Genomic DNA, 23,356 nt, shown 5'->3' with positions numbered 1-23,356 from the left:
CTTTGAACTGAGGTTTGAAGAAGTTCAAAGTGGTTCAATGGTTTAGTAGTTCAACACCATGAAAATAGCTCCCACTTGAAAGGTATGAAGTTTTGAAGTCATAGTTTTGAATTCATGCTTTGAGGTTTATCAAGCCAATCATCATCCACAATGTTCAAGCTAGAATTTGAAGATTAATAGTTTGAAGATATAAATTAGTTTAAGGGTAATGGTTCAACAATTTGAAGTTCAGCTGGAAAACTAAATCAGATTCTGAAATGAAGTTTTAGGTTCTTGAATTCAGATTCATGGTTCAAAGTATAGAATGGTCGATTCAAAAGAGTTCACAATTCATGATCAGTTTTTTTTAGTTCAATAGTTTAAAAGGTTCAACAGTTCAGAGTTCAGGTTCGAAACATGACAGGGTCCAAAGTGGTTCAACGGGTGATGGTTTGATAGTTCTATATACCTAGACTCAGTCTTCAATAACTTTTGAGTTGAACATAATTTTCTCAATCACTCTAGTCAAGTTGTGAAAAATTAGGATCTCTCCAACATATCCAAAAATGAAGGAAATCCAACTGTGGAATAATTAGTTATGGCCCCCACACCGAGACCCATTTGACTATCAAAACAAATCTGCCCAGCAACAAATTTTTATTATTATTTTGGATTGATTTATTCATTTGTCACTTGCCCAAATATGCTAAGATATCATTTGATTTAGTGAAAAATGTTTAAAGCTTAATGTCATAAAATTCAAAGAAAAACTATCAAGGAAGCTGAAGAGAAACGGTTTCAAGATTCAGTTAGGGAAATTGAAAAAGCCATGGGAAGTGGAAAGATAAAAAGGCCAGCAGCAACAATGCAAGGGGTTCCACTTTTTTCTTGTTCTGTAGAGTTTGGACTATAGAACAGAGGAGTTGGATTGAAAGTTTCATTTACTGGGAGAGAAAAAGTAGAGTTTTGTTTAATTTTTCAAACTGTGAGCTCAAAAATAGGGGATATTTTGATTTTGAATGTATGCACGGAGAAGGAATTCAGGTTTCCTTTTCAGTTAGTGATTTAGATGTATGATGTAATGAGAACTTTGTTGTTTCAGCATTTTTAGAGGAGGGAGACTCAGAAGATAATTGCATACCAGAACTTTGAGGCTGGGCAATTTTCTTTCCACTCAGTGTTATCTTTGTATGGCTTTCAGTTTTCTCTAAATGCATTTATGTCATGGCTTTCTAAATATATTTGATTTCAAAGTGTCTTTAAAGCTTTGAGTCTTGCTTTCTTAGGCTTCATTCTCCTTTTAACGATGCATGCAAATGGACTTTGTGTCATTTGTTACTCATTTTCTTATAGTCATCTAGCTTTCCACGTCTACTTTGTATTTACAGGTAGATGTTTGTAATCCTTTTGTGCTTTCTAGTTAAAATCAACCATAATTAATTCATTGAATATCTTATACGGGGAGCTATACCCAATAAAATTCAGAGGAAGGTTGTCATTCCCACGATAACCTATCCAACTGTTAGTGATATTTTGTCCTTTCACTTGGGCATATAGGGTTAAATTTGCATATGTTTCTTCAAAGGACAATCTGTTCACTAACAACCAGCATCTTAGTGATAGTTATAGAGTGGGAGTAAGTTTAAAATGAAGATCTACAAGAATGCATGCAAGATCTATGACTATAATGAAGATTATATGAAAATAAAAACTCTTAAAATGCTATGACAATGGTCATACAATGAGCCAACATTTAAAAAATAATGTTAAATGACATAAAAACAATGATAAAATGATATGAATTTGCTAGAATGATATTGCTAAAATGATGAATCAAAATGTGCCTATAGTGCAGATGCCTAAAACTTGGGTCCTTTGGCTCTTGGATTTCTCTCCTATTTATAGAATTTTAGAAGGGGTTGGGGTAAGAATCAAGATTTTTACCTTTGATTGGTGGAAAAATGTGAAACTAAAAATATCTCATAAGAGACTAGGAGGAATAATCCAATAGACTTGGTTTTGAGGATAATTGAGGACATTTCTAATTCTTTTAAAATGAAAAAGAGAGATTTTCAATTTGTGAGGATAAATGATTTTTTTTGTTTTAATAAATGTCTTATTTATTCTCAAAACTTTATCTTTTCCTCCTCCTTTTTTGAATTTCATTTCATGAATTTGAATTATTTTTCTTCTCTTTTAAAGTTGGTTTAGGTCTTGTCAATTTGATAGATAGTTACTGACCTGATGTGATTTTTGATTTGAAAATTTGTTGTGTTTCTTCTGATTATCTCTTTAATTTTCATTGATTGATCAAAATTGTGTGATTTAGGTCTTTGCCAATTTTTCGGTGTCTTTAGTGGTTGCTTCTATTGTTGTTGCTTCCTTAGTGCCTCCCATACTACCATCCTTTACTGATTCCTCTTGTGTTGTTTGTATTGTCACTTTTTCATCTTTCTTAGGATCTTTCATTTCTTGCTCACCTTAGTCTTTTATTGTAGAAGTGGATGACCCATAGATTGTTTTCTAGATTTTGTGTACTCTTGGTCACCACATCCTCAATATTCTTGTTCAATATATGGAAAGCTCTATATATCAGGGAAAATTTTGACTTGTGTTTTTCCATAGCCTTGTTAATATTCCTCTTATCCAATTCTGGCATTACTTTGGCTAGAGTGGATTCCCTGATCTATCTCTCAATTTGTAAACTATATTGTTATTTCTGCTCAACCCGGTCATATAGACTCTTAGGTAGGGAGTTGGCAATCTCAATAGGAGTTGATTTGAATATAGCCACTGTCGCATATATGGCTTCGTCAACAGTATTTTTTTCAACCTTTCCTAACTTATCAAAATCTATATGTGCAAAAATAGTTTAATATTGTCACACAAATTATCTAAGTCAGAGGAGGGATTGTGGCTTACCACCTTGATTTGACTCATGTCATTACATTCTATCTTCTCCTCATCTAACTGAGCCACTAGACTGTATTTTCTCCTCACATATGTCTTCTTGGCTAGCTATCTTAGCTCTACTAAGGCAATAGTCCTCTTTCCTTTAGGTTTCTCAACAACCTTAACTTTCTTGATGGCTACCCTTGTGCTAGACCTAGTAGCAGGTATTGTTGGCTTTTATTGTGTAATTTTCACAAGCTTCTTCTTAGGTTTATCCACTTCAGGCTCCTTATCATTTCTCTTCTTCTTCTCAGTAGGCTTGGGTGTTTCATCAACTTCTTCTCTCTTGACACCTTCCTCATTTACTTCATCATCTTCTCCTTGTCCTTGAGTGAGTTCCAAAGGGGTTTGGACTTGTTCATCCTCTTCTTCATCTTCATCTTCTTCTCCTACTTTGCCAAATCTCTCTTTAAGCTTCTTCACAAGTTTATTCTTCTTCCTTACCATAGAATTTGTCTTCAAGGCAATTGTAATTCTGGACTTGGCTTCCTCAGAGTTTCCAAAAGAGGTGGCACTTTTATCTTTTTCTTTTGCTAGTAGAGTTGTGATAGTTGTAGATGCCTCATCAACATTGATCACATATGGCAAGGTATTAAGACATTTCACCCTAGGAATAGTTGCTTGCACATATGTATAATCTGCATCCACTAAGAAGAAAACATCATTGTAATGTTTCTCCACTACTGACACAGGAATCCTTAGTCTCTTTTTCATGGATTTCTTAAAATCCTCAAAATAACTAGTCATCCCTAACTCAAAGTTATCTCCAAGTTACTCTATGAATTCTACAATATGTACTATAATAGACCTATTGTTCTTCGAAGCAACTTTTCCAAATGTAGGAAATGTGTTCTGCACATAAAAGAATATACAAACTAGTAAAGAATAAAATTTGTAAGATGCACTCTTTTTTTTCCTTATTTCCTCCAAGTTTTCAGATAATTGTTGAAGTTGCAACTCGACAAGGTCATAAGTGTGGTCTCTCTTCACTATTTTGTACCCCAAATCTATGGCCATGTAAGATACACTATTCAATCTGCTAGATTGAAAGAACTTTTTAGCTACCACTCTCACAATAAAGTCAATTAGTAGGTCTAAGATAGAAACTATAGACACCTCTTGCTCAATACTACACCTGTGTTCTTCTCAATTATCTCCTTTGAATCATTTCACATGCTCTTGGGTCTGTCTAAGGTAGGATACCATGTCACTTAGATGATGATCCTTTTAGTGATTTTAATTGGTTTTTTTTCCAACCATACAAAGTCATCAAATATTCTACTAAGCACAATATTTATCCATTTAGTTTTGAATATGTTAGGGAAATCTAGGGCATAGGTCAACCCTTTCTTTTCTACAATTTTATTCTCTTCCCTTAAGATTTCATCTACACAAAGTTGACTATACAAATCCCTTATCTCCATGACTCCTATACTCACCTGACATCCTGAATCATAAGAACCTTTGGTATCATCGATAGTGCACTAGACAGGTCTCCTTTATAGGCAATTTCAGGTATTGCTCGGAAACATGGTTGTCTTACATCATTACTAATTGATTTCACATTAAACACTTCCTTTCCTTCCTTCCTTCCTAACACTTGTAGAAGAGCTAGCTACCATATTTGATACTTAGGGTTTACAAAAATTCAAACAATGAAACTCAACACTAGTAAAATACCTTTCCAATGTTATGAATATGTCGAGTTTCAGTTGAATTCAGTTCACAAATGCAAGAATCTCCTATTGCAATTTTTCTTTGTGCTCTCTTTGATTGTTGGTGAATGCAAATGAGTCAAGAAACAATTATATAACCCTTAAAATTCTGCAATAAATTCTTAATGCTTACATAGCTATAATCTTGGTCAACATAGGGTTTCTAACTCACTCAGCATATGCATTATTTCCACTTTTCTCAGTTTACATAGCAAACTCAGCCAATACTACCATACCTTCATTACACGAAAATGACTGAAATTACATTCACTCTTAGTAGTAACTACGAAACCTTTCATGCTCAGAAACAACATGAAAACTAACAAAGCTATAGATTTCTTCCAAGTTCGAACCAATACATTGCATCTTAATTCATGCATATATAATCTTTTCAAAACTTAGATTCTCAGAACTGATGTAAAATATATTATTGCAATATAAGTCCACACATACTTTTGATTGCCTAGTTGGAGGTAATGTGATCACCTAATCCATTGGATGAAGTGACCTCATCTAAACCTAATGTGCTGAAATATTCCTTCTTCTTCCATGTCTTGTTCATTTGCACTTTGACCTTCTCAACATTGACCTTTTCATTGCCTTTATTGTTTCCATTACTTGGTGTTGGTGATCTAGTTGGACAATTTTTGCTGATATGACTAGTCTTCAAAAAGCTAAAGCATGTAGTCTCACTCAACCATCTGTTGTAGTTGCCTCTGAAATGTGTTCTAATGCAATTCTTGGGAACATGTCCATATTCTTGACATTAGTGACAAGTGTACCTTGTATTGTAATCCCAATTGTAGGATTTTCCATTTTGTTGTACTTTTTTTTTCTTGTTAGATGTCCACTTGGCATTATATCTACATTCATATGTTTCATGTCCATACTTCTAACAATTATTACAATATCCTTCAAATCTTTCTATGCTTAAGGTCTTGGTTCTTCATTCATGTGCCTGATATCCTTGCTTGTTACACTTATGGAAATAAACCTTGAATTTCTACTTAGGGTTCTAATTTGCATTATTTCTCCTACAAACATTTTTTGTATGACCTAACTTTCCACAATTATGACAAGTGGATTTGTAGTTCTTACCTTTTTTGTTTCATTGTTCACCACTTTTAGATGATTCTCCTTCCTCGGTTTTGGTGTATCCCAATCCAATAGTATCATTATTAGATCTAGGAGATCTCATCAGTTTCTCAAAGTATTTGATGGCTTCACTAGGTTTGTTGAAACTTTTAGCAAAATCCTTTTCTTTTCTCAAATCATTCCTCAGTTGTTTATTCTGTAACTTCAGGGTTGTGATCTCAATATCTTTTCCATTCAATTCATGATTGGAAATCATCAATTGATTCATTGTATCCAAATGCATGTTAGGAATCTTTTACACATTTGATGTCTTCTCTTACAGTCTGTTGGTCAATGTTCTTTTGTCATTTTCAATAATGACTTTGTCCTCCTCAGATTTCTTCTTCTTCTCGATCACCTCACATAGAAATACTAATTGAACTTCTTGTTCTATCTTAAGATTTTTGACCTCTTCAGTTAGGGTACCATTCTTTTCCATCAGATCTGCAATAGCTGCATCAAACTCACTTGATTTTCCATTTGCAAACAATTCAATAGTGTGTCCATCTTAATAATGAGAGTCATTTTACTCAATAGATATTTCTTTCCTTCTCCTCAATGAACATTGTAGTTCATCTCTTGCTTCCATGAGTTGGTGTAGGGAAAGATGGATTTCAATCTTCTAGTTCCCAATAGTCTTTCCCAAATTGTAGACTCCCATCTTCAAGATATTTCCTCATAGTTATAAAGCTTTCCTTTCCAAAGAACAAGGCTCTGATACCAATTGTTAGAAATAATAATGGGAAAGTAAACTCTACCAAGGGGGTGGTGAATTAGTACTTCAAAACTTTAACCATAAAACATTCACAATACATACATCTTATAATTTGGCATGTTAACTTAAATAGCTAACTACGCATGTTCATCCATAGCAGGAAAAAATAACACATAACACAATAAATTTTAAACCCTCCGATAAGAAGGTAAAACTAGGGTGGGAATGACACACACAAATCTTCATGGTTGCAACTATAAAGTGTATCCAATTAAAGCTACAAGAAGTTTGACTATAATAACTATGATCTACCCTATGATAGGCCTGCCCTATTAAAGGCTTACAAAGACTATTAGGTCTCACCCTGTTAAAGGATTTAAACACCATGCTAAAAGTGTTCCTTGTTAGAGGACTTAAACTTGCAATAAAAAAATTACTCGGTTAAGAGTTTTACACAAGCTTGTTAAGACTACTCTATTAGGAGATTTTCTGTACACTGCTTGTTGGAATGATTTAGCACCATGATCCTTCGGTTAACACTCTATTGCTAGATGTCAAATCTTCTCTTTCCTATTGTGTACTTGATCCTTCTGATCAAATATGTTTCCTCAATCCTCTTTCTACTTTTCTCTATTCTCTCTAATTGATTTTTCAATTCATAACATTGTCACAACCTCCATAGCCATCATGAATGCTCTTTGTACTTAGCATTCATCTCTCTTGTGTCTCCTTCTCTTCCTTCATGCAATACAAACTATTTAGGGTTTGTCTCCTTAAGTAAACACAAAATTTGGCTATGGTTAGGTTAGAATAAACAGCTTTAGTTGATCCATTTTTTCACTTAGAACATCCCTCAATTTGATTGGTTGCATGTGCTACATAGGGATTCGTAAAATGATTTTTAAGTCAGCCCAAAAATGGTTTACATAAAAGTTTGTGCCATTATAAAAAATTATGTCCAAAACTATTCACTCGGCAATTGAAGTCACTAATACTATATTTACTCATCTTATGAGTGACTTGGCACTGACTATCTTCTCGACATTGACTATGTATATTACTCAGCATGTATTGTTTGGCAACTGATGCTTGACATGCCTTGATCACTCAATTCGCATTGATTTCTTGGCTTGCTCTAATCACTTGGCTTGTACTGTAATTTTTTTGAATAATGACTAAGGTTAATGTCTTGTCAAAACCAACTTGTGATTAATAAACTTATTCAAAACTTATCTTAAACTATAGTAGCCTTACACACATCATCTATTATGTCCATACTACCTTCTTCTAAGATTGTCTAATTTCATATGCCTTATGTGAAGTTCGCTAAACAAAATTGTATGACTATTTATTTTTTACCACTTTTATACTTAGATAACTTTCTAAGTATCCTATAGCTAAATTTTTCTTTTGATTTAATTATGTCATGTCCCTTTTTCAAATAATTAAAAATAATAATCTTTGCTAAGGCTGGCAGGCCAAAAAAGGCAAAGTTTCAGCGAAAGGGGATAATTTTTGGAAGCGAATGGACTAATAAATGAAAATTATTATTAAAATATGTTTTATTAACCCCTCTTGGACTTGAGTTAGGGTTATGCCCTCTTTTAAGGGGTTTGGAGGCATTTTGGGCTCATTCCAGAACTTGATTTTTGCTCATTTCTTTGTTGTTCTTCAGAGGCTGCCAAACTTGTGGAGAAGGAGACCCAAGAATAGGAGTTTGCAGGTTTCCAAAAAGGCTAAGGACAGGATTTTGAAGCCATTCCATGTGCATGCTCGTGCAAAGTTTTCCTTTGTGCTGAACAGTGCAGATTTGTGATTTTTTGGGTGGGTTTTTTGTAAGAGTTTGGTGTTTTCAGTTGAGTATTTCATATCAGTTTGGGTTGCTGCTGTATTTCAGACTTTTAGATGTTAAAATAGAGCTGAATATATTTATTTGGTCATGATTATAAATTTGTGATAGATTATTAGTGTTTTTGTGGTATTTTCGGGCTATTCTATGTTATTTTTCGGGAGCCCGATGAGCATTGTTTTTATCCTCTGTTTGGGATTTGTTGTGTAAATGTTATACAGATCTAAAAATTTAATTTTGTAGGCTGTTATGCTGCTGAAATTTCTTTAAAAATATCCACTTTCAGATTTACTAATAATATGTGAAGTTGTGAAGTTTTTGGCACTATTTTCGGCATACCCGATTTGGGATTTATTGAAAAATTGGTGGATCTTTGAAAGATTGGTTGTTTGATCTTAAAGATCTGATTAGAGGCTTGAAATATAATATAAAACCATAAAATGGAAATTTCAAATTACCTCAAAATTTTTGTTATGTTTCCATTAATGACAGCCTTGTCAACTATCCTTAGCCAAATTGCCAACATAGCCTTAGGTCTAGGTGTTCTTGTAGGCCTCACAGTTCTTTCAGCAATTAAATCTACCTTTGAGACCTCACCCTTCACAACCTTTGGAGGTGGTGTTCTCTTTGATAATCTTCTTGTTACTCTCTACAATGTAGGAGAAATATTTGTAGATGAGACCACTAGAGTAAGTGAGTCTGGTATGTCTAAACGTTCAAGCTCAATAATAGCTTCACCTTGTACCATCATAGGGGTAGAAACCTTTGCTTTCGATTGCATAGATTCACCTTTTTTCCTATGTTCTTCCATATTCTCTTTAGAAATTCCTTCTTTCTCTACAATGTTATCAACTATTTTCTACACCTTCCTTTTCCTTGAATTTCTTCTCTGCTCCTCCCATACCTTCTAAGATTTCTCTTGATAAGTTCCCCATCTTTCTACATTGAGATCCTTCTCAAAAGCAAGTATGGCATCCACATGTTATGTTACAACAAATGGATCTACTTCATAACCCATAAGAGTTATCCATTGAACTCTAGGTTCAACTGCCTCCATACATGTATAATGTGTCTCTACCATAAAAAAAGTTCTATCTACTTTCCTCTTTGGCCATTAAAAGAGGAACTTCACACAATCCAACAAGCGAGCATTAATGATATTATTTTCTCTTTGTTTCATTATTTTGTAACTCCCTTAAAAAGACTCTAGGGTTGTGATTTTTGAAACTTATTAATTCTTTCCTTTTAAAATCACATATCTTATTTTTTAAATTTGTCTCAATCATTCATGTTTCCTCATTTTTTTTTGGTTTTCTTATATTCTTTGAAATGTCTTTAATCAGCCTTGAATTCTTCATCTTACTAAGGATTAGATGAGAAAGCAAGAAATATCATTGGTGTGTTTTAAGTGTTGTACCTAGTACGTCTTCTAGGCACTAAATACACATTTACTTAAGCTTACTTAGGTCTACATAGGAATATTCCCCTTTTAGTGGTATTATTACATTTTCAATTTTCCACCTTAAGTGTCAATTCACCTTTGGTGGACTTATCATATTGGCACTTTTCTACATTAGGTGGGTAATAAGTTATCACTTTATGTATAAAGGCATAATATTAAGATGTTTACATAATCTTATACTTTCCTATATCTCACCTTGGCCTATTTAACCAGGGGGTCTCATGTGAACTTAATTCTATCGGTTCCATCTAGTTGCATTTTTGACGAGAATACAATTTATCCTTCTCATATTGGTTATCTCTTGTTATAACACTTTTGATCATACCTCTATATCTTGGGTAGCTACCTCCATAACCAAATTGTATATGGTATGAAAGATTGATAAGTGTCTTTAGATAATGTTTTAAGACATTTTGAATTTATTTTTGGTAGATTATGTTTGGTTCCTTTATCTGGATTTATATTTCATGTCAAAATTAGTCCATGAAAATGCATTTATGAGGTCGCTATCATGATCAAGGTGTTTGAATTAATTAAGATAGTCTTTAGTTTTTATCCAAATGAAAAAATGAAGGAAAATATATATACAAGCATTTGAAGTTTCCATGTAGTTGCCAATTTTAGGAGCTACCTAGGATTTTACCATACAGATTTAAACAACTCGATTCAACTCACAAAAATAGAACTGTTAATGCACATTAAAATTAATACTCCAAAAATGATGCAAACCTCCAGGATACTTACAAATTCCCAACATAACATCACCTAAAATTGAAAAAGTGATAAGCAAAGAGTCATATCACCAAATTCATTGAATGTGTAGGAATGAAACACATTTATATAAATTGAACACTATCTTTCTATATAGGTTGATACTCATAAGAACACAAATTTTGTTGTAGACAAAATGGGAACAAAAAACCTAAGATCTAAAATACTTTTACATTACTTAACATCATACTACAACCACGAGATGATATGAATCACATTCTTTTACATCTACCAACATTGCATCACAAGTAGGAATTGTAGAGGTTGCCTATAAAGGCAAAAACTAAGGTCAGCGCCCTTCACAAAGAGAAAACACATTATTTTTCCTATGAAAGAACATTAGCATGATATATTTAGTGTTCTAAATTTTGAAGGATACAATAAAGTATCAATGAGGAATGAATGTATTGAAAGAAGGAAGGGGAATAGAGGGATCACAATCCCAATGAGAGAATCATAGGTTTGAATAATAAAAGTAGATAAAGAAGACCTACATAAGTATTGGCTGGAAATAATATAAAGGGGGCAACAATTAGGATGGATTCTTTTTACTTTTCTATTAATAGTTTGAAGATCTACAAGAAAAAAAATGTAGATAGCAAAGCTCCGTATGCTACTTTAGAGAGAGTAATTTATTTTTAAACAAATAGGCTATAAGCCTAGTAATATATTAATTATAAATAGTCAATAACAAAATAGGAAAAAAAGGCTCTTAAAAGCCAAATATTTATTTTTCAAGGAACATACATACTAAGCCTAGAAACTTATTCTAATTCTATGTTGTCACAAAATTGGCATATTGTCACATTTAAACCCACATATGAAGCATATAACTCCATTGTCACTACAAAACTACAATGGGTAGAAGTATCGTTTACTATGTGATTTACTCTTGAAGTTATATTTCCAAGTTGTTGGACTTCAATATTGGGGGTTGGCTTACAAAAAATGAAGCCTGAACATTACATCTCTTTGTTAAGTTTTTAATCCACGCAAATGAACTTTAATGAGGGGAAACCAAACACATTAATAGAAAAAAAATAGGCAAAAGGTATATTCCTTGTGAAGCAAGAAAACTGAAAGCTTTTTGTGGTTGCACTTGAGCAACACCCTTGTTAGAAAGGTTAATCTTTCCTTGGATATATTAATTGGGATATTCCAAGGGTCCCTAAATGTAGTTTGTCCTCTTGTACACATGTGGAGGACATGTCATTGTTTGTCCTTTATTCCACATGTAAGGACAACTCTTGTTTATTTCTTTATTTAGTTTATCCTCCTTAAGAGGATTGTGACACTTTACACACACCTATTATGAATGTGACATTCATAGAAATGGGAGTTACAAATGCAACTCCTCTCTCATCTCTATATAAGAGATGCTCCTCCTTCTTTCTTCTACACTCTTAGCACTTGATGTTATTGTATTGAGCTACTTTTGCTCCAACACACACTCTCTCTCTCTCTCTCTTCTCTAGGAATTTTCCTTCATTCATAATACTCACAAGGGGTTTTCTTTGCTTTCCCCTTATAAATCCTTGTCTCCTTTGTTGAACCATCTTGGTGTATGCTCTTGGAGTTGCTTATCTTATGGTAACATTGTTTCACACTTAACTTACTTGGATTGTTTCTCGTTCCTTGCTCAACATTATTATTTCTTACAACCCTCAAGGAAAATGATTATAGAAGTGAGTATATTGCAGCAATATACTGATCACTTTAATGCACAAGACTTTGATGGCATATAGGAGATCTCATACTACAAAGACAAGTTCAAATAATTTCCTAACCTACCCCTTGGTTTGATGAGGGATGCAAGGCTGGTAAAGAAAACTTACTCAAGACATTGATGGACCACTTGCTAAATTCTTGCTCCAAACTCAAGAGAATTTTTAATGGTGCCACATAAAGCAACAACCCAAATGAGTGGACTACTAGTGTTATTATTGTTATCCTACTTTTATAGAGAGGTGATATCAAAGAATCACAATAGAAAACTTGCATCAGAAAAAAAAGTTGAAAACATGTTAAATGCTATGTTCCATAGCCCCTTAGGCCGTGGTCTCCTTAAGGCGATTAAGACTCTTTTATTTTCTCTTCAATAAAATTTTAGTTATTTCAATGCATATGACAATTGTACTGGATAGTTGTGTAAATATTCTTACTCTTCTCTTTTGTTGAAATATTGTATACCCTAAATGCATTGGCAAATAAAAATAAATGAGCCATACAAATAAGGAGGAGAAAATGTTTTTGAAATCCAATATCAAAGAAAGGAAAAAAATATATTTACCATGGATGTGAAGTAATCAGATTTGCGTTGCTCTAGTGGAGCCTAATGGTGGAACCTCTTCTAGAACTTACAGAGATTGTTATGCAAAAAGAGGGGTAAAATTTTATTAAGACAGAAAGGAATACAACAAGGAGAGCTCAATAAGGAGCTCGATCCTGAGCAACAAGATCATCAAATTCTTGCACCATCTCAAAGGACAGTTGCCTCCTATCCCTAATATTCCAACCCAGATCATGACTAGAAGCCCATTTGGCTAAACAATCAGCAGTTCTATTCCATTCACGAGGAATATATCTGAACTTAATGAATTGAAAAGAGGAAGAGAAGAAAAGAATCTTCTTAAAAATAGTGGCCAGCTGCCAACTAACATCCTCAAGCTCTTGCAAAGAAAGCATGTCCACCACCACCTGGGAATCAGACTCACAAATAATCTTACTCCATCCCCGCAAACAACACTATTTCACAGCATATAAAATAGCCTGAGCTTCCATGAGATTGTTAGTATAATCACCCTTATGAACTGAGAAGAAAAAATTAACATCCCCAGAACTACAACAAGCCACTCCGCCAATACCATCCAGACCAGGATTCCCATGGGAAGAACCATCAGTGTTAATTTTTAGAACTCCACAGGGAGGAGGAGTCCAGTGCCCATCCCAGTTAGCCCAACCCTTACTCTGATGGTGAAGCTGCCTGGAAATAGAAGGAAACCTATGAGCTGCAACCACATCCTGCAGATGAAAATTGAGGCGATTACAGATAGCAAGATCAATCGGATCCATACCCCCATCAAGTTCACACTTCACAAGAATAGTTTCCTGAAGAGAATGTGATATTTTCCACCAAAGATGCAAAACACCAAGCCAAAAATCTTGGAATATGCGATGATTCCTCTCCAACCAGATATGCCAAAGCATGAAAGATGGGCCAGCAATCCAAGCACCATGGAGAGAAGAAGACTTAGAGGGAGCACTACCCAAGGGGGCCCAGAACTCAAGCAAAGAGGAAGCATTCCGACAAAAGCAACCCCAAGTGCTCCACCAAAGGTGCCATATCTTAGTAGAATATGAGCAATGGAAGAATAGATGGAAGACAGACTCTTCTCCATAACCACACAAAACACAATAAGAGGGGCCTTGAAATCCACGTTTACAAAGATTATACCAGGTAAGACAACGGTTGTGAGCCACTAGCCACATGAAAAAATTGCACTTGGACCAAGAAACTTTATTCCAAACTTGCTTCCACCAAGGGACCTCAACATCCCCAAATAATTGTCTAGTTGTCTCCTGATACCCAGTAGAGACATGATATTTACCAGACAAGGTACTGCCCCAAGCCAAAACATTTGGACCAAGCAAAGAAGAACACTCTCTAGAGGCCAAAATTTGAGAAAGCTCCTGACGATCCATGTCTGTACCTCCAGGAGGCCAATCAGAAGAATGCTTCCATCTATAACCAACAACAGGTCCCAATTGATAAGGAGTCTTGTAATGAGCCACTTTATCCCATCCAATGGCAAGAAAAGAGTCACAAAGAGGCTGAAGATGAGGGTATATGGATAAAATGGAAGGGAATCTATCCCAAGCATCAAACCAAAACAAAGCTTGAGAACCTCCTTTACATATCTAGAATAGACCCCTGTTCACCAACATCGCACCTGTCTTCAAAGTATGCCAAACCATTGAGCCACGACCTTCAAGAGGAAGTGCAAAAACAGAGCAAGGATCAGCACCATGAAAATATTTATGAGTGATAATACGAGCCCAAAGTTGATTTTTTCTAGAGCACGATCACCAATAAAGTTTAGTAGCTAAAGCTTGACTACTCAAATAGAGTAGATCGAAGACCAAGACCACCCTCCTTTTTAGGCCTACAAACAGTTTCCCAATTAACCAAGCTCCATTTAGTACTATGCAAATTACCACTCCAAAGGAATTGTCGAGAAAGAGCATCAAACTCCTTGAGAAAGTAAATAGGTGCAGCATGAACCATGCTTCTATAAGTAGGAAGAGCTTGGATAATAGCTAGAAGAAGAGTAACCCGGGCAGCAGTAGAAAGCCATCTATGAGTCCAATGATTTACCTTATCCTGAAGCTTGGTAATCAAATTTTGCTAGAAGAGACATGGCTGCCTGGAAAAAGCAATAGGAATGCCAAGATAAGTCAAAGGAAGTGAACCTATCTGAAACCGTAGGATACCAACAATCCTGTGCTGAATAGAATCAGGAGTGTTAGAAAAGTAAATGAAAGATTTGTGCTCATTAACTTTCTGGCCTGAACTTTCCAAATTAATGTCCAAACCATGTCGAAAGGATTCAGCTTCCTTGATACTAGCAAGACCGGCAAGAGCAGAATCATCAACAAATTGAAGATGAGAAAGAGAAGGTAAGCCATTACCCCACCGCCAGCCTTAAATAGAATTCTGGGACACCTGATGCTTAATGAATCTGCCCAAGCCTTCTACCACGATGATGAATAGATATGGGGAGAGAGGGTCACCCTAGCGGAGGCCTCTAGAAGCACCAAATAGTTGAGAAGGTAGACCATTAATAAGAACAGAAAAAGAGGCAGAAGTAACACAACTCATAATCCAACTCACCTAGTCAGAGCTAAATCCAAAAGAAAGAAGAATACTCCTTAGGAAGCTCCATTTAAATCTATCATAGGCCTTAGCCATATCCAGCTTAACAAACATGGCTCTCTCCCTTGAAGTAGCCATAGAGTGAATAGCCTCAGTAGCAATAACCACCCCATCCAAAATTTGTCTGCCAGCAACAAAACCACCTTGTTCTTCTGAGATAATAATGGGAAGCCACCTTTTCAGTCTCTCAGCAATGAACTTAGTAATAACTTTGTAAACCACATTACATAAGGAAATTGGTCTAAAAAACTCCAATTGATTAGCATCCTCTCTCTTAGGAATAAGAGTCAAGAATGTAGAGTTCAAAGCTCGAAGCATCTACTTGCTAGCATAGGATTCTTTAAGCACCTCCAACAAATCATGATTAATGATGTCCCAAAATTCCTAAAAGAATTCAACTAGAAAGCCATCAGGACTAGGAGCCTTCCCCTTAGGCATGCCAAAGACCACCTCCTCTAGCTCTTCCAAAGAGATAGGACACATGAGATAATCATTCATTTCCTGAGTGATAAGGGAAGGAATACAGGACAAAATAATATTTTCTTCATTATCAGCAGGAGGAGAGTCCTCAGAGAAGAGGGTAGAGAAGTACAAAATAGCCTCCTGGAACAAAGTTGGCAAAGAATTCAGTTGGATACCTTAAGAATTAACCAAAGAAGAGATAGTGCTCTGATTCCGGCGAGATTGCACTATTTTATGGAAAAAGGCAGTGTTTCGATCACCTTCCTGGAGCCAATCAACTCTAGCCTTTTGCTTCCAAAAAATTTCCTCTCGAAGTTCCCATTCTTCTAAAGCTCTAGAAGCAAGGGATTCAGCCTTGCCAAGATCCTCTGAGAAACCTCGATCTCTAATCTCCCTTGTGATAACATCAAGATCTTCTTGAGCAAGCCTCTTCATAAAGTGAAGGTTCCCAAAGCATTCCATATTCCATATCTTGAGCTGCCTTTTAACATATTGAAGCCTTTTAGAAAATGAGAACATTGCAGTACCATATGTAGGAGCACCATCTTTCCACCAACAAAAAACAAAATCATGAAGAGAGCAGTCACAAAGCCACATCAACTGGAACTTAAAAGGAGGATGCTTTGGAACATAAGCCCCGATAGTGGAAAATTTGATTGGCCAATGATCTGAACCCCTCCAATCAAGGATTTCTGAAGAGATAATAAGGGTGCCACTGACCTAGAAGCAAGAAACAAGAAATCCATCCAGATGTTCTGAGATAGCAGCAACACCAGTCCTGCGATTATTCCAGGTATAGAGACCATTAGAAGGCTTAACATCAGAGAGATGCAAAAGAGATATGTGTTGCCGAAGAAGAGCAAAAGAAGGCCCCAATCTAGCCAAACCACCATGCTTCTCCTCTAGACTTAAAACTGAATTGAAGTCCCCTGCTAACACCCAAGGATGATAAGGATAACAATTTCTAACATATTGATTATGTTCCAAAAGTTCCTCCTTTCCCACAAGATCAACAGGTGCATACACATTAGTAACCATGATTACCTCTCCTGAGTCTAAAGTAGAAGCTACCATAGAGAGAGCTGAGCAAGAAGACATCCAGCCAAGAGGAGAAATTTTTTGAGGATCCCAAAATATAGCTAAACCACCAGTACTGCTTGTTGCCCCAACACATTGGCATTGGCCATGAGACCAAATACTAGAGGCATGTTGGACCATAGACTCCACAAAGAGCTTAGTCTCTTGGATACAAAAAACATTAGGACTATGATCAACCACCAAGTTATGAATAGCCTTTTGTCTAGGGATGCTATTCAACCCCCTTACATTCCATGAGAGAATAATCATCATTGGGTAGAATTGGGAAAATGAGAATCCAAAGGTTTCACTAAACTAGACTCAATCAATATATCTCCTGTGAGTTTAATCTTCTCTTGGTCTATTTTGCACCCACTCCATAGAGGGGGAGTAGAAGAAGCCCGCTTAAAGGGTCAAGGCAGCAACCCCAAGGGGAGAGGAGATCCCTTGCCCTTACCTGATTGTAGCACATCCTTAACCAAGTCAGCCAAAACAACATCATTATCTTCCAACACTGCAAGAGTCACCAGAGCCTCTATCACAGGAGCTACAAGAACCTCATAGTTCTAATATACTACAACTTGAGATGCCCCACAAACATCATTAGGAACAGATCTCTCATCTAGGCAAACTGGATCAGAAGAGATAGGAGGAGGAATACCCTCCTCTAGAACCATACTATCCAGCACCTCAAAGCAGTTAAAACCTGAATCAGATAATCTTTCTTTCAAAGGCCTCTTTTGACCACGTCCCTTAGCTCGAGGGCGAACAGGGGTAAATCCATCCTTATCCTACATTTGAGCCTTACCCTTACCTGTAGCATCTTGCAGATTCATCCCCTTGGTACTATTAACCATTTGAGATTGTCCTTTCCTTGTAGTATCTACCAAACCACTAGCATTGCCAGCTGTAGAACCATCTACTTCTTTGAAACTCGAGTTACGGGGGCACTGACGCTGTAAATGACCATATTCATGACAAATCTAGCAACAGAAAGGGAGGGATTCATAATCTAACTGTTGCACCCAAGAAGAATCCCCCAGACAAATTAAGTTCATTCATTTTATTTTATTTTTTCAACAATGAGGTTAAAAGCATAACATACTAAGAGTGCAAACATGTCACATGGTTTTTTTTAAATGCTGGCTCATTGTTGTCGAATAAGTGTAGTGTTGAAAGAAGCTATAAAAACATATTTAAATTTAACTTTCATATTAAATTGTAGTTCTTAAAATATTGGAAATTTAAAAGTTTGAAAATTTAATTAGATGAGCTATTTAGAATCTTGATTACATAAGTTTTTATGTCCAAAAATCGAATGCATAGATTTCTATGTTCTTCTTTGGATTCACTTACAGATGAAATGATTTCTTTGATTTCTTCTCAAATCCTAGAAACTAATCTTGTTGGGTTTCAGTTCCACCATAACTCTTCAAAGCGAGTCAGTTTTTCTTCAAAAAGTTGTCAGTACCTGTCATATATTAATTATAGTTCTTTAAAAGAGAGGTTCTTTCAGCTTGGGATCATAAATGGAAGGACATTGAAGTTGTATACTGATTCTGTCGTGTGGATAAAAGAATGCTCTTCCTTTTAAATGTATAGATGGGTAGGTTGTAGCCCAAACTACAAAAGAATGAGTTATAGTTCTATTTTGATGTATCAAAAACTGGTTCAATACTTGATCCATATTTGGATCAATATGACCCGCAATAATGTCAAATGAACCTCCTATTTTTTTCAAGTACTTAATTATCTCCCTATTGTAGTCCAATCTGAAAATTGGATGCAAAGTGGTAATAATAAGTTGACAAGAAAACTAATTTGCACTTGCATGACTTTCATGAACTTCTCCATGCCTTTTCTGTTGGCATTATATTTATTAAAGGATGAACATGATTTCTTTGTTTTGTACAAAATTGTATGTGTACACAGTCATTACTACTGACTTATGGGTCGAGGACTTCAATGAGGATATATTGCTGCCTTCAGTAAAGCTGCAACACAAAAAAAACAAGACATAGATGTCTCTGAAATTATGTTGAAGGGAACATATCTTTTATCAAAATAATCTCCCTCACTGAGGAGCTACTGCTTCTTAATCGTTCCGACCATGCTGCAAGGATGCTCAATCCTACAGTTGTAATATTAGAAACATGTACCTTGTTCACAAAGCAATGGAGCTTTGTTCCCTACAAAACACAATCCAAAAGAATTTGTCATTATAATTACCAATGCAGATTCCAAGATAAATATTGAAATAGTCATTAAAACAAAACAAAGAAAAATAAACACTTCCAATAAAAATTGTTATTCTTTATTTACCTCAACTCATTAGAAATGAATGAGGATGTCATCTTATAGTAGACCCAACAAACTTAACGGGCGTTTCTTCAGGCAAAATATGATATTCAATTTGAAGTTCCTCAAGCATAACCTTCATTTTCAGTAGCAATGCAGATCTTCTATTTGATCTCTCACTTATGTTTTGATAATTCATTGTATGTATGAGGAAAAGGCCCATTCTCATCCTATTAGTGTTCTCAATCTCCCTAGTAAACAAATTATAATCTGGGTGCCAATGATGATGCTTGCTTTCAATATAGCTGCATAAACAAACACAGTGCCTAAATATTCATACAAATCAAGGAAATACCTGTTTCATAAATAAGATAAGCTAACCTAACCTTACTAGCCTTTAGGCCAAAGTGGATCAACGGACCTAGAAGAGTTTGTTTATGATTCTCTTATTGCTGAGATTTAAGAATAAATTACTAGAAACTTTATGTGATTAACCCAATCAAGTATTTCGTATGTACGGGTGTTTGCAGATTTATGTGTAACTGTGCCTCATATTATACCATTGCTAAAAAAAAAATCACATATAAAAGGACCTGCTTATTCTCTCCTTAAGTGCAGCAATTTTTTCCACAGTAGTAGTAGCATCCACAAAGAAGTCAACACTCTCTCCCATATCTGGACTCCTATGATAGTTAATGATTGGTTTCGTAGATAATATTGAGTTCGGGTAGTATACTTTCTCGTTATCACTCAACAGAAACACTATTGTGAGGATGTTCACTTCTTCCACAACCATCTGTACCATTCAAATATCAATTAGTTGTACGGTTGTATTAAAGAACCAATCTGTAACGTTTTCTACTTTTTCTTTTTTTGTTCATAGGTGAATCTTCAATCATTTCAGCCACTTGTGAAAGGTGAGAAGGATGACTTTTACCTGAACTCCATCAACAATACACCGATCACCCACGTCAAATGGATGCATGATAAATAAAAACACAATGGCTTCAAAGATTGTTTTGTAGGTATTTCCGAACATGAAAGCCACAAGCAGAAGGGAAGTTAATATTATAACAATAGCATGGGTGCTGGCAATGCCCAGAAGTACCAAAGAGAACATTACTATGATTATAACCACAACTGCATTGATGAGCCTGTGTAGCTGTTTAACTGCAGTTTTGGAGTCATTAAGAGACCGAGAAAGTAATTTCCTTTCTTCAAAAACATTCATCTGCCACAAAAAAGATACATTAGTCAGTATGTCCCAAGAAAGAGCTAATAGAACTAGATAATCTGTATTGCCTAGTTTAACTTATTTTGTGCTGCTTTCGTCAGAATAAAACAGCAAAATTAGGTCAAAAGAACATGCAATAAGCACAACGTTCCAAACAAAACTACATCTAGCTATATGTTGGAGTGATATTTAAAAGCAGTATGGAACTGATTTGAAATAGCATACCACCCAGTTTGCAAGAGATGATTCAGTGATCCTTCCTGTATCTGAGGCTCCTGTAAATTGGGGAAAGACTCTGCTCACCTCTGTTTTCCTCATTAACTTCAGCAGGTCATCTTCCTCAATATAACTGCAAAAGATGGGACTCCAATTTAACTAAGAAAAAAAAATTCTGAAACATATTCATTTTCCCAGAAGTAAATGAACCATGAGCTGTGGATTTTCCTGATATTCTCTGGTCCTATTTATGCTAGTAGGTTCATGCTTTTTCCTTGGTGCTTTTGTAAAAGTTAGATGTTTGAGAACAATGGCATTAGCACCAAAATGATCATACAATACAAACTGCTGCACATGATGCTTAGCAGAGCCGTTTTGGTATTAGTTCATGGTTTAGTTACCAAACACATGAATGGGTACATGGTCAGACTGCAGTATGGTTAGGAATACCAATTTCCAGTCCATAATGGTGATCAAGAGTGCTTGTGGATCTTATTGTGTGAGGATGCCAGTTTAAATGGCAACGGCGTTCTGTTAAGACATAAATAAACTGCCAATAGTATTGCGTGCTACAATTTTTTTTTGGAACAATCCACCAGAGACTAGAATTGGCATTATCTATGGACTATTAAATATTAGCTTTCTAATTCTTGAATAACAAAAACAAAGCTTAGTACGGCACCTCATTATATGACAAAGCTTATGTGAGGTAAAGGTATTACTTCAAAGAACAAGTCAGTGGATGCATACTCTGTTCCACGCTTAGCAACATTTTCAAATATCCTCTTTGCCTTAATTGCTGCTTGACGTTCACTATCGATCTTCGGATCATGTTTATGGTAATTCAAAGACTTGTCAATTGTGTTAGCGATTCCCGAATGCCTGATATTTCGGATCCATCTCTTCATTTTCCAAGCAGAGACATTCCTCTGATTCAGCTTCTGCAGTTGTTTAATAGTTATCCCATTGGTGCCCCCTTCCTCTTTGTGCCCTGCCCTATCATTATTCCTGTTATCAGGAGTATCTATTTCAATTTCTACTTGTCCTGCATTGTTCGTATTATTTTTATCTGCTAGAGCAGAGGATTGATGGATTTCCATCATTGGGGGCGGAGATATAGTTTCAAGCACATATTGATGGAATATGGACTCCTGAATTCTGTCAAAATATGTTTTCACATGAAAATTCAAAGCCAAAATCTTCACCAATAGTGTCTTGAATAGCCATAGAAATGAGGCGCACAGAAGACAAAGTAGAAATTTCCCTATGTTATCCAACAGGTTTTGTTCTCGGTAGCTCGCTCCAACTGATAGCAAAAATTTACCAAAATATTAGAATGTAAAAGAGATCACAAATATAAAGAGGAATTTGCAGATGAATAAGAAGAATAACCCTATCCTCAACAACAATAACAATTATGAAAATGCATTTCCATATAGAAGAACAATTATGAAAAACGAGAGTGTGGAACGGTTACTACCTTTTTATCAAATATGAGATACCATGCGAGCAAAACTAAGCCGAACCAGAGGCAATTCTTCGCACTACTCCTCACTCCATAGACAAAGTAGAGGACCCTCTTCCTCAAAATGAAATTTCTCTCGATTACGTAAACCCCCCCACGAATTATCCAGTCAGAAACGAGTCTCCCGCAGAAAACAAGCAGAGCCATCAAAAACCACTTCCATGACTCTAACCCCCAAATGTAAAGTTTCTTCAGAGGCCGGACTATGAGACTTGAAAGCAATAAGAGCCAATAAAGCTGCACATTCCAGAAAAAGCCATTTGTCAAATTCGGAGTGCTTGTAATTTGGAGGAAACTCCCCTTCTTTGATGGGGCCATATTTTTCTTCGACATCAGCTGCAGCTGAGGGAGATTTGTTCAGATTCCTTTCAGCCACTCTCGTAGATTTTTCCATTGCATGAAATAAAGAAATCGTATCCATGACACAGTGAATAAACTATGAAACATTGTATCCGTGACACGCTATATAAGCTATGAAAAACCTTTTCACTTTCCATTCCAGTCCACAATCCGTTCGAATAAAAAACCATTCGCCTTCCCTCCCTTCCCAAAACCCAAATTATAGTCCAATGCAAGCATTGCACTAGAAAGAAATAATGAGAACAAAATGACATTTGGTCGTTAACGTGGCATGATAAGAATTTCTATTTGATATTATACTAGCTTATATATTTATATATATATATATATAAAAGCTGTTATATATTTTTATATATATTTATATATATATATATAAAAGCTGTTATATATTTTTATATATATAAAAGCTGAGAATTATCCAGAGGTGCCTATTGCAGTTAGTTAGATTATGAAAATAGGTACTTCGAGAAGGATAACTCTCGACTTTTGTATATATATAAATATATATAAGCTATTAGCAGACGTGGTGCACAATTAATAAGCACAATTAATAATGTTATTTGTTTGAATATATTTTATTTATTTATTTTATTATTATTTTTTATTTTTAAAAATATTATTTTCATTTATTAAGTTTATTTAATTATTAGTATTAATAATTTTAATTATTAATA

The 23,356-nt window shown here is 35.3% G+C and overlaps 1 protein-coding gene across 1 annotated transcript; it reads right to left on the bottom strand.

The window, feature by feature from the left end:
- Window positions 1-3,108: 3,108 nt before the first annotated feature.
- On the bottom strand, window positions 3,109-22,743 carry LOC149527983 (mechanosensitive ion channel protein 4-like). Its single transcript, XM_089807966.1, has 8 exons — window positions 22,440-22,743; window positions 21,548-22,103; window positions 20,807-20,930; window positions 20,285-20,578; window positions 19,941-20,143; window positions 19,421-19,652; window positions 19,139-19,238; window positions 3,109-3,569 (listed from the first exon to the last, which is right to left on the bottom strand). The coding sequence occupies exons 1-8, from the start codon at window positions 22,741-22,743 to the stop codon at window positions 3,109-3,111; spliced, it is 2,274 nt and encodes a 757-aa protein (XP_089664092.1).
- Between the last annotated feature and the right edge of the window lie 613 nt (window positions 22,744-23,356).

The sequence above is a fragment of the Cupressus sempervirens genome, chromosome 11, assembly GCF_028749045.1.
Source record: "Cupressus sempervirens isolate cs-2001-9-10 chromosome 11, ASM2874904v1, whole genome shotgun sequence".
In the NCBI taxonomy this organism is placed as follows: Eukaryota; Viridiplantae; Streptophyta; class Pinopsida; order Cupressales; family Cupressaceae; genus Cupressus; species Cupressus sempervirens.
The sequence above is the reverse complement of the archived record's forward strand: the minus strand, read 5'-3'. Positions and strand labels throughout refer to the sequence as shown.